The sequence below is a fragment of the Diabrotica undecimpunctata genome, chromosome 2 (genome assembly GCF_040954645.1).
Source record: "Diabrotica undecimpunctata isolate CICGRU chromosome 2, icDiaUnde3, whole genome shotgun sequence".
In the NCBI taxonomy this organism is placed as follows: Eukaryota; Metazoa; Arthropoda; class Insecta; order Coleoptera; family Chrysomelidae; genus Diabrotica; species Diabrotica undecimpunctata.
This window is the reverse complement of record NC_092804.1, coordinates 115,521,364-115,534,413: the sequence shown is the minus strand read 5'-3', so window position 1 is coordinate 115,534,413 and position 13,050 is coordinate 115,521,364. Positions and strand designations below refer to the sequence as shown.

Genomic DNA, 13,050 nt, shown 5'->3' with positions numbered 1-13,050 from the left:
GTTTAAACACGATCAACGTGCGACGTTGCCGTATCTGATTGAAAACCTTTTAGAGGATTCCTCTAAAAAAATATATTTTAGCGGTCCTCTATAATATTTCTTTACAGAATGTCAATGTTACCTAAAACTTTAAGAGGACCGTTAAAAGTTAAATTTTAGAGGCCTCTTAAATTTAACGGAAATGTTACAGAATACACCCCATTGTCGGCCAAAAATATAACAAAGTCTTCTGCCGATTATCACGAAGATATGACAGCCAATTTATTTGAAAAGTGGTTTGTTGAACAACTCTTTCCCAATATTCCGCCGAATTCAATGATTGTTATGGATAATGCGTCGTATCATTCCCGCATATTAAATAAAATACCTAATAATAACACGAAAAAGGACGAAATTTTAAAATTTATGCAACTTAAAAACATCACTGTTCCTAAAAAGATTCCAGTAAAGAAAGAATTAATTAGAATGATCAAAAGTCGGAATTTTAAAAACGAATATGTTATTGACACCATTTGCAGCAGGCACGGCCATACTCTTTTGCGATTACCCTCATACTATTGCATTTTTAATCCAATTGAAATGGTTTGGGGTACCGTAAAAAAACGATTGCGAAAATATAATCAGTCACCAACATTAAGCGCAGTGGCCATTGAGAATATTCGAGAAATAATTAGTGGCATTATTAGCGATGTGTAGAAAAATTGCGAAGCTCATGTTGTAAAAATAGAAAACGAATATCCTGTTTTACCGGCAATAGCACCAATAGTTATCCAACCTGGGAACGATTCGACTTCAGAAGACTCTGACGATTCTTTTCAGTCCTTCTAATTAATTTCTTTACAGCTATCGCGATGCATCTTGAACACTAGTATTCATTATTATACAGTGTGTCGCATTTAAGATGAAGACACCTCTATATATCAGCTACTAAAATACATACAGATTTGACATTTTGCACAGTCATACATGTTGATAGTGCACATTTTTTTAAGATAGTCATCTGAAATTTAAATATAAACGCGGCTTACTGCGAATCGTAAAGAATCGCGAAGAGTAAATTTTCGATATTTTGCTTCGCGTTAGAGAAATCGGAAAAACTTATTTGGAAAAGTTGTTCCACTTATTGTAACCGCACATACCAAATTTCATGACAAAATTCACAATTTTAGTTTTTCAGTATTATTTGTAATCTCGATCCTAAATCTACAATTGGCTGTCTAAAGATGCATCTCGGGACAACCAACTGTCCGTTTTAGAATCCCGACTACAATTGAAGAGCTTATTTCCAAAGTGTCTTAAATCCATATAATGAAATCCATGAAATTACAGATTTTCATACAAATTTAACATACAAATTATACAATTTTACAATTTTCATATGCACTTTTAAATGGTAAATAAGAAGTTGTTTTGGTACATATAACTTTATTCTAGACTTGAAGAAATCTATAAAGTTTAAAAAAAGAAAATTAAAAAAATCGAAATTTTGGATTTAAGACACTTTGGAAATAAGCTCTTCAATTAATGAAAAAAGTAAAAGTGCGAATTTTGACATAAACTTTGTTATGTGGGGTTTTAATAATATTTGGAACATCTTTTCCAAATAACTTTTTCAGATATCTCTGACTCGAAGCAAAATATTGAAGATTCACCCTGTTTGTGCATTAACAGTAGGCCGTGTTTAAAAATTAAATTTCAGTTGACTATCTTAATTGCTGGATAGACAATCTTTTAAAATTTTCTGACAGAATGAGCCATTATTTACAGATAATTGTAAAAAAAATATTATGGTTTATGTAAAAACTAAATAATAAGTCCAATATTCTTATAAATCACTAAAATTAACAAGCTTTAATTTGAAAGAATTAATTTGTTATTTATTCGATGTTGTGAGCCCGCTCCCATTTGAAAAAAAAAAACTGATTCTGTCCTTTGAAGAGTCCTATTCAAAAATGCCCCGTTTAAACAAATCGAAGGTTGAAGGGTGCGGGACATTTTTGCCGGAAACAATTCAAATTCAAAAGATCACCTTTTTCTGCTACGGAAAATATTGCTCCAATTTCTCACCAAAATCAATGTTGAGACTTTAGTTTAGACACTCTTGAATCTCAAAAATACTCATTTACATATTTTTCAAGCCTCGAAAATGCATATTAGGTATCGCATTTTTCGGATTTTAAATCGCTTATATCTCCAAAACTATAAACTTTTGAGAAAAATGACATAGATCTTATTTAGAGTCACCCAAAAACCTAAAAAATATTTTTTGGAGCACAAAAGGTGATATTTTGAATTTGTTTAAAAAATTGTTTAAACAATTTCTGCCCAAAAATTGAGAAATTTTCCTGAATATAATTATGTAAAAATTAATAAAAATTATATGATTTTTCTTGAAATATGCGTTTGATAACTGATCCCTTTTCTTAATTTCCACGCCAATGGTCGGCATTGGCATCAAAGAATCTCAAAAGCCGACGCTTGGCAAACTGACATTGGAAAAAGTATACAATGAGAATACAATTTCTGTTCACTTGTTATTGTTTGCTACGGACTTTTAACTTTCAATTTAAGAAGTACGTTGAAAAAAGGAAAATGCATTAAAAGAAGGTGACATTTACTTTTAAATAGTTGATTAGGAAAATAATACAAATACATCCAGATCATTAATAAAATTTAACGGATCAAAATGAATGGAATTTTTATTTTGCAGATTCTTTGGAACAGTTATCCAAATAATTACTTGTAGGCGAGTCAATGAAGCAGTAAAAAGCCCAAACCCTACCAAATTTTTGAAGGTGGAAGAATGTCAATGAAAATTGTTGCACTCGAATCGTAAGAGTGCCAGAAAATTTTGAGATCAAAAATGATGATGTGGAAATGAAAATTGCATTATTTAACAAAGAAAATGCATTTTCCAAAGTGCATTTCGAAGTGAAGGAAAATAATAAATTAGTAAATCGGAAATAATTGATGGAAATGGGTTCAATATTAGTACTTCTACTTCTAGGTTCAATGTTAGTAGGGTTTCGAGGTCACTGAAAGTCTTTTGGAAATTCGATACATACGTGCAAACTCGTTACTCGCGATTTTTGAGTTCTCTGATAACGAATATCATGACGGCGATGGTTTCCGAGGCACCTGCTGCCTAGGAGAGGCCTCGTCTCCTGGAGTTTTGTGAATATAAAAAATCAACGCAAACTCATTACTCTGGCGGTTTTGGGATCGCTGACCACGATTAATATGTCGGCAATGGTCTACGAGGCACCTGGTGCTCATGACGAACTGATTTTGTATCTAATTTCCATTAAACTATAGGTGACGAGGCCCGTCCTGTGCACCAGGTGATACCATCGGAGACCATCAACGTGATGATATTTGTGTTCACTCCGAATAACAAGTTTGCACTAATTTTGTATCGAATTTCCACAAAACTCCAGGAGACAAGGCACGACCAGGCGCCTCAAAGGCCATCGCCGACATAATATTAGTGTTCAGCGACTCCAAAACTCTCGAATAAAAAATAAAAAAAGGCAAGTAATGAGTTTGCACTTATGACTCGAATTTCCATACAACTCCAGGGGATGATGCCCATCCTGGCGGAGACATCGACATCATAATATTTGTGTTCGGCGATTCCAAAACCTCCGAGTAGTAATACTGAACTCATTTCCGTCAATTATTTCGGAATTAAAAATTTATCTCTTTTAACCACTTCGAAATACACTTTGGAAAATGCATTTTCCTTGTTCAATAACGCAATTTTTATTTCCAAATCATCAATTTTGTTCAGGAAATCTCTTAACACTTCTACGAATAGAATGCAATAAGTTTTAGAGTCCATTTATTATTACCGGCATCTCAGATTAGTTGCCAAACTCTCGCATACCCATTCGGATGTGGAATTTTATTTCGAGTATGGTCATACTGTTCCCGGATAGTTATATAATATATATATATATATATATATATATATATATATATATATATATATATATATATATATATAAAGTAAGTAATATAAACCACACATTTCATTACCAGTCAAAATTTTACATTTATGGTTTTCTAACTTACTGGGATTAAGGTAAGTGACCCAAATTCAGACACTGTCCTAAATTCAGACATATTTCTGTTTATTCGGTTAAAATAGGAAATTTAGTATATCCAGATAAATATTAAGACATCTATTGGTTTAATTTAACATTGGTTTTTTCATTTCAAAATTCGTTTCCTATCTTACTGACATTGTATCTGTCAATACATAACCTAAAAGTTGAACGGTTCTTGCAAATTGTGTGTTGTGTCCATCCAAACTTTGTTGAAGTTGTATATAAGGGCTTTAAATTTTCATTTTAAGTTAAAATTCTGTCATTATAATTACAGCATCCAAAAATTTTAATGGTGACGGAATAAGTTACATTCCTGTGTAAGGGCAATAAGGGCTGTGTAATAAGGCAATTTCCTGTGTTTCGTAAATCAGACACTGGGTGTCGGAATTGCGTACATAAGTTATAAAGTGGATATAGTTCTATTTCTTTCGTTTCTCTTATATTAACATAAGTCTATACCGTTTTAGTTAGTAGAATTGTTTTTACAGCTTGTACCCAAATTCCGACACAGGTGTCGGAGTTAGGGACTTCAACTGTCGGATTTATGTTCAATTTGTGTAAACGGATACTCTCTGTTATTTTAACATTTAGATATCATTTGCAATAGTTTTTTGCTTTATTTACAGAATGTCGACGAAAAAGAAGGCATATACCCAAGATGATGGAAAACGTGCTTTAGATGCCATTACAGGTGAAACACCTTGTTAAGCTGCAGCGACGCAATATAACGTCCCGAGAATTACACTCATTGGGAAGATCCGGGACATTTACCCAAAAGAATGTCGCAGCGGAGCACCTTCTGTACTATCCGTTCATGAAGAAAATCTATTGTTTCAATGGATAATTAATATGGGGCGAATGGGTTTTCCTGTCACCAAGGATCAATTGCTCGATACTGTTTGCCTTCTGATAAAAAATTTAAAGCACCCTAAGAAATTAGCGAACAAATAGCTCAAAACTTATGTACATCTCGAGCAGCCGTAACCGAAAACAAAATCAGAAACTGGCATAAGGATATTGAAGAATACTTTATTTCATGTAATATTAATATAACTGATCCAAAAAGAATATACAACACGGATGAGTCTGCTTTTTTTCTCTCGCCAAAAGGTCGCAAGGTACTTGCCAAGAAAGGAAGTAAGTCCCTGCACTATAGATCCGGTAATGACAAAGAATGTTTGACTGTTCTTCTTATGGCTAATGCTGCGGGTCAATTAGCTCCACCCATGGTAATGTACGCATTTGAAAGAATACCCAAGCACATAGTATCACAGGTGCCTAAAGGTTGGGGTATTGGTAAGTCAACCAGCGGATGGATGACTTCAGAATCTTTTTTCGAATATATAACAAACATTTTTTACCCATGGTTCTTATCTGAAAATATTCAGTTTCCAGTAATATACTTGGATAGACATAAGTCACACGTGGCCTTACCTCTGACTGAATACTGTAGAGAAAAACAAATAATCTTGAAAAGTTTGTCACATATTCTACAACCTCTAGATGTGAGATTGTTTAAATCTTTAAAAATAAAATGGAAAACTGAAGTACAAAATTTTAAAACCCAAAATAATTATAAACATTTAGGAAAAGACACCTTTGCTCCTGAACTTCAAAATGTTCTAAGTTCAATAACAAATGTGGAAGATATTTTCAAAAAATCTTTTAAAGTATGTGGTCTTTGTATATTTAATGCTGATAATATCGATTTATCATAAACTTCTCGCTTAAGACAATGAGCTTAACACAAGTATAGCCGAACCAGATCCTGAAATAGTGAGTCATTTGCGATATCCGGAATCGTTCATTCAGCAAGATTGTTTGACTAAATGTTATGGACTGATGGGTGCAGAGTGGACAAGTGAAATTAAAGATAAGAGTGTGTATGAAGTTTGGTACAAACTATATCAGGAATCTGGATAATCCCAAAATATTGATAAATCCTCCAACATACTAGAAGACCTAATTCTAGAAGAAGGATGGGAAAATAAAGTGGAATTTGAAGCTGATGATACGTTACAAGGGGTAATTCTGGACATACAAGACATAGTTAAAGACACTGAAACAGAAGCAGAACTTTTTGGCCTTAGGGAAAATGCTAAAAAAGAATTAACAATTATTGAAGAACAGAAAAAGCATTGACGAAACAAGCAGGAAAAAAATATTCGACGAAACAACAAAAACTAATGTTATAGGAAAGAAAAATAATGTATTAGAAATTATTTCATTGACCCCAGAAAAACGAATTGATGTCATTGAAAGCGAGCAAATACCAAAGGAATCAGTCAATAAAGAAAATAATAGTATAGAAATATCAGGAAACGCTCAGTGGACTTCAGAAACACAAAATGGTATCATTGAAGACGAGCAAGTAAAAGGGGAATCTGCCAAAGAAGAGGAAAATAATACTAAAAAAAATTAGTAACTTTACAATTGACACCAGAAAAATCAACTGATATTGAAGACAAGCAACTAAGAGAGGAATTAGTCAATAAATATGAAGAAAAGAAAACTTACAGCAATACTAAATATTCTCATGTTCTGCCAGGAGTGGTTATACCATCCCCGTTTAAAAACTCATTGTTCTGGCCTGAACCTACGAAAAAAATAACCTCAAGAAAGTGTCGATTTAAGGTTCCTTCGATAAGCACCTTCGACGCTTGGAGACAATATTTTTTGAAAAAAGATGAAGATAGAAAAACACAATTAAAGAAAAAAAGAGAAGAAAATAAGAAATTGTGCAAGGAAAATATAAAAAGACCTAGAAAAAAGATCATTAAAAATAAACAAAAAAGCACAGAAGAATAAAAAGATGGGTCAGTTAGTGACGAAGAGTAAACTAAAGTAGAGTAAACTTCCTATTGTTAGGAACAATAGGAAGTTTATATATATAAAGTAGTTGCCTATTTTTAAGAATATTATCCAGCACAAATTACAGATAACAGTGAAAAGTGTTGGCTAATGCAATGGGTAAGGCTGGCGGTTGGTGGAAACGACCAACTATAAAAGATGAAATTTGGTATGATAACCATGAAGTTGTTAAGAATATCAAATATCAAAGTTTTATGATTAATAATTTGTCAGATTCCCTTAAAAATATTTATTAATTCGAGAAAATTAAAACTTTATTACAATAAATTTAGATATTTAATTGGATTTTTTAATTAAATATTATACCACTGACAACAGAAGTTTTTGCTTCGATGTTTCGAGTTTTTTATACTACATTTATTTATGCTAATGTTAATGTTATTTTCCGATAAACTGATACTCATTACTGATACTGGTAAATCATTATTTGTATTAGTATTTATCTGCGTTATTGTAAAGCCCTTTAATAAAATAGTATCGCCTGCAGACTTTTTCCCAGGTTTTCGGAAGTAACCAATTGCTATTTTATTAGTTAATCAGTAGGTAATGTAAATTTTCTGCACTTTTATTAAATATATTAACAATTGTTCATTTTATGCTTCATTTTTTGTTTGATGATTTAGAAATTGCCGTTTTCGCATATTTTTCCATATTTATATCACAACGTTACAACACTGCACAAAATTAGCCAGCAAATTATGAATGTAACTGCTCTGTGAATTCAGAAACAATTAAGCTTTCCCTACTTTTTCGAATTTTACCACTGGGCACTCAGAACTCGTGCCTCTTCACTAATTTTGGCTAGTGTAAGTTACATATAAATATCTGTATGTATACCGTCGTAAAATAAATAGATTTTTACTAATAACGCTTTGACTATCATTTATTTATATATTATTAATGTCAAATCAAATAACTATTTAAAATTTAACATTTACCTCATTAGCAGCAAAATTGTTCATGACTTCTCCAATCATTTCAATTCCTCCGGCATCTTGAACTTTTTGACAAAATTCAGTTCTTACCATCAAAGTAGATACAGTTAACATCAGGTCGTGAATAAAAGGTTCATCCGCTTTAAAACCTGCACAATAAACGTATATAAAGGATACTAATTTAAGTTCAAAATTATACAGGGAGGCGCACCAAAAACGACACAGGTATTTTCGAGCAGCACTTTTCTATTAGCGAACTGGTTCAATGGCGAAAAAATTTTTCAATGATTTCAGCCCTTTCTGCCGTAGTATGTATCATGTCATCACTACTTTTAAAACCACATATATAAAAGGTTTTGCCGTATCAATCACCGACTTTGTATTACATTGAAAATGATAAACAAATATGCAAAATTATAAACCGTAAATAATTTAATGTCAATATTAACAAAAACAAATGGAAGATATCTTAAACATAATGGAACCAGTTCTATTTTATTTATTTTTAGCTTTCAATAAATTCATTAATTTAAAAATAGTGTCCTCATTGTTTATTTTTACGCTAGTTACTTGCAAATTTATACTGTAATAGATTTCCTAACAATGTAGACCCTAATAATATTCTGAAATAAAGTATAACTACTTCAAATGAACTTCTAAACTATTAACTCCATGAAATTCAAAAACTATTGACCATAACTATATCATACACAATATAAATGTAAAGAGAATAGAACAATCTTTAAAATTAGGTGTTATTCGACCGAACCTCCTTTCTATTTATTATTTTAAGGGTGATGTCACCTCTTCTAAGAGTAGAATGCTGCTGGAAGAGTTTAAGCAAAAAGATACGGTAAATGACTGGTGGAGGCCAACAGCAAAGTTGTAGTACGAGTGGGAGAGAAAGTGCTAGGAAAAACATATGATAAAGGGCAAGGCCTATTCTTTGTCCTATGAACAAAGAAACTTGGTGGTGAAACGATGAAATTTAACAGAAGGTTAGCTAGAATAAAGAGTCCAAAAAGGTATGAGAGGTCTAAAAGAGAGGAAGATAGGGATACATACAAGGTAGCAAAGAGAGAAGCAAAGCGCACTCCAGCTACTGCTAAGGAAAGATGTGTTTGCAAAGTTGTATAAAAAGTTGTATATACCCGAAGGAATGAAAAGATTATACAACATTGCTAAAGCAAGGACTAGTCATCAAAGGACTTGACTCACGTGCGGAAGTTTGAGAGTGCGGATAAAAGAGTGTTAAGAACCGATGCTGAAATAAAGCAAGGATGTTATGAGTACGTTAAAAAGCGAATGAGCAGGATACTCTGCGATCGAAAAATGGCGATGTACTCAAAGGAAAGATATACAAGAGTGTGGTGAGGTCTGCGTTAGTGTACGGTGGTGAAATGAAAATGTTACGGTGAATGATGGGTAAGACTAGAAGGGACAAGATCAGGAATGACGTGATTAGGGAGAGAGCTGGGTGACCGCAGTCTCAAAAAACGTTCAAGATCAAAAATTGCAATGGTTTGGTCACGTCAGACATAGAATTGAAAACTATGTGGGATGAAGGATAGAACTGTTAAAAGTCGAGAGAGAGGTAGGGCAAAACCGAGGAGAAGATAGAAGGACTGGGTAATAGAGGACTTAAGAGAGAAAAGTTGACATGAAGAAGACACGATGGTCAGGAATGAATGGCAAATAAGATTAAGGAACAGGGACTCCTGAAAAGGAAAAAGTTAAGGAAACAGAAGAGGTTGCCTCTTCCAAGTTGCTGCAGATATTATAGTGAACTGGTGATAACTAAGTGCCCTCATTTAAAACGAAATCGACGGGTATGAGCATTTTCCAAGATAATTAATTAGCTTCCCGAAAATGCCTGTTTCGTTTTCGGTGCGCCACTCTGTATATTAGTGTATTTGCTAATAGATATATTTTCTTTGTTTGCATTTTAATACTCTGTCGCTTATGCTGTCAAAAAACGAATAGTTTTTCATTAGTTATTTTGTTATGCCATTGGTTAATTTAATAATGAAAGAATAATGACCCATTTTAACGTCAAGTTAAATTTTCTTATAGAGTTCTAAATATGGGTGATTTATGACAATACATTTTATTACTTCATCACACGTAAACGTATAACTACTATAAATCATCCATGTTTAGAAAACCCCATTAAATATTATGACCCCACGAACACCAGAAGTCATAAAAATGTTTGTTTACTAACCGTTTTATAAATCTGTAAACTAAAATAGGAGAAATTGGAGATAAGATACCGATACGACTAGGTATTGGAAAATACGGATACGGTAACACAAATATCTGAGATATTGGTAAATTTCCTTTTTGAAGTAGCATTCGGCAAGATAGTGTACGAAACTACTACTTCATACTTAGGAATGATGAACCGAACTTTTCCTCAATAATCGTTCCAGGTTATTATTGGTCCCATGGTACCCGTGTTAAGATCGACAAAATGTTGAGTTACGCTTCCATCGCTCTGGCCCAACTGGGGTTCAGATCAAAATTTTTTACCAAAAAAGGCAGATATTACTTTTCACTTTAATATAAACTTTTAACGTGTTTACAATTGGGATAGGTCGCTGCTTGCGATCTCAATAACGTCTGTGAACAGAATGTTCTGAATTAATTATCGATTAAAAATAGAACGCGTTAAAATATACGGTCTCCAAGGTGTGTTCACAGTAACAATATGAAATAACATAACATGTAACGTGTACAATTTATTCATGGTTCAGACAATTATATGATTTCCAGGGATCCTTATAAATGGTTGTCTAGTTGAATCTCGTAAATGGTTGATTTTTGAATGATTTCTTTCTTATATAAATGGCAATAGGAAAAGTATGCAACCTTATAGTCGACACGTAATTTCGTGAGAAAATTTATAGGAACCAGAGGAGTAAAATACTACTAAAATGGCAACACTGTTAGAGTTACCACTACTTTATTGAACAGTAGCGTAGATATCTAATTTTTAATTAAATAAAAGTTTTTATTTTTATTTAAGAAAAAGTTTCATTTTCTATAAAGTTTAAATAAAAAATATTGGTGTTGTTAACTTCTGTGATATATCTAGGAAGTGATAACACTAATCGACTCGGCTAAATAGAACTTATTGTAAAATAACAATACCTATAAAAAATTGTTAATAAAAGTAATTATCACATACAATTAAATAAATTTTTTATATACAAGTATTTTAGTATACAAACGTTTTAATAACACAACTGCTCATAAGTTTTAAAACTTATGATCACATTTTATCCCTGATAACTTAGTTATTGTAATAAAAAAAATAAAGAATTAATTTTTTAAATTATATACAGCGTATTCTATTAACAACTTTGGTTTGACACCGTGTGAGAGAAGACTTAGTATCTCAATAATTTAAAAATGGGTAATAGGTCTAAAACTTTTATGAACATCTTTTTTATATAATTAGCAGGTATTTTATAATAACCTAACCTGTACTTTGATTATTTTAAATTAAATTATGTTGTATGTTTTTGTTCTATCATGAAGTGTGTTTGTACTCTATTTTCAAAGATATATAAGCAAAACGAGAATTTGTACAATTACAATAAAAATAAAGGTTTCAACTAACACCTAGTTGGAAATAAGAACTTAATAATCTACTCATAATCACTGTTATCACTAGTATCAGTTGTATCTTCTATATTTATAGTTCATTTGGATAATGCTGGTAAATATTTAACATAGTCATTTTCCACTGCGATTACATGTTTGATTACACTTTTCCAGTTGGTTGCTGTGATCTTTGTGACTTCTCTTCTAATTAACTGGAGAGCAGTAGACAAAAATTTAGGAGCCACGTTTCTTCTTCTTCTATTACCTTTAAGTTGTGTCCATATTAACTCTATTGGGTTCAATTTACAATAGTAAGGAGGAAGTAATTGTAATACTGGGCATACCAAGCACGGTATGCCCATTACTGCGAGTACAGTTATCAATAACATATTCCTTCTGGTACTGTCTACTGTCAACAACCTCCAACAATTCCTTTTTACTATATGATGCCTCAAAGTACAAATCTTTCTCAAACAAATTCTTGAATTTGTAATTTGTTTCAAGTAATATTTGGAATTTTCTCATTAATCTTGAATAATACGATACGTTGTCCATGATAATCACACTATATTTAGGTAATCTCGGAAGAAGAGGTTCCTTTAATATTTTTTTGTAGGTATTAATAATACATCATCGATCCATCTATTTTCTCCACCGCAGTGTAAAATTATAATTCTCTGTCCTGTCATGTAGGTAAGATGTTTCTCCTATAGTCTTGTAGCAGATTGCTTTGGACACTCTGATAAACATGTTTCTACAATTGCTTCTGATTTAGACAATTTAGAACACAATTCTTCATAAACATGTTTCAGCATATGTTTGGATGGTTTCATCAGAGAGGTATTGAAAATGTCGCTTACATTTTACTACACGGCTTTGTAAAGATATTCCAATTGATTAGAGGGTTCCGCTGGCTCTTCAACTGCAGAAGTTAGTTTTATAAAAACTAACTTCTGTTTTTTTCTTTAAAAAAAACATTAAACGTTTACATCTATGGTTCCTGAGTTGAACTTTTTTTATACTTCATTTCCATCATATTGATAGCTGAAAGCATTATAATTGACGCTCGAACTTCTTGTGCGATATATATGTATGTATATATATATATATATATATATATATATATATATATATATATATATATATATATATAGATTTTTCAAACCATGATTCACAAATTGAACCCTCCATATCCTCATGATAATCTAGATTCACGTCTTTTTTTTTTTACAGATATTAATAATAAATCGTCAATGCATCCATTTTCTACACCGCAGTGTAAAATTATAAATCTGTCCTTTATTGGGCGGTAATGAATTAGAACACTTTTTGTTATTATTCGTCCAACTTTTTTCACGGTGTCATGAATACCATACCAGGTTTCATCCAAATAAACAATATTTAGTTTAAAAATAAAGTTTAAAATAATATAAAATATTATACCTGCCTACCCAATTGTAAACCACTGGACGGTCGAAACGAAATTTATTGGGATAAACTACTTTATGGTTTCGGTTGCTCAGGCA

The 13,050-nt window shown here is 32.0% G+C and overlaps 1 protein-coding gene across 1 annotated transcript in view; it reads right to left on the bottom strand.

Moving 5' to 3' along the window:
- The window catches only part of LOC140434798 (armadillo repeat-containing protein 6 homolog), an 81,265-nt gene that overhangs the window by 11,580 nt on the left and 56,635 nt on the right, over positions 1 to 13,050 (bottom strand). The window contains exon 5 of the mRNA XM_072523318.1: positions 7,919 to 8,064. Within this exon, the coding sequence (XP_072379419.1) occupies positions 7,919 to 8,064 (146 nt within the window). The remainder of the gene's footprint in view (positions 1 to 7,918; positions 8,065 to 13,050) is intronic.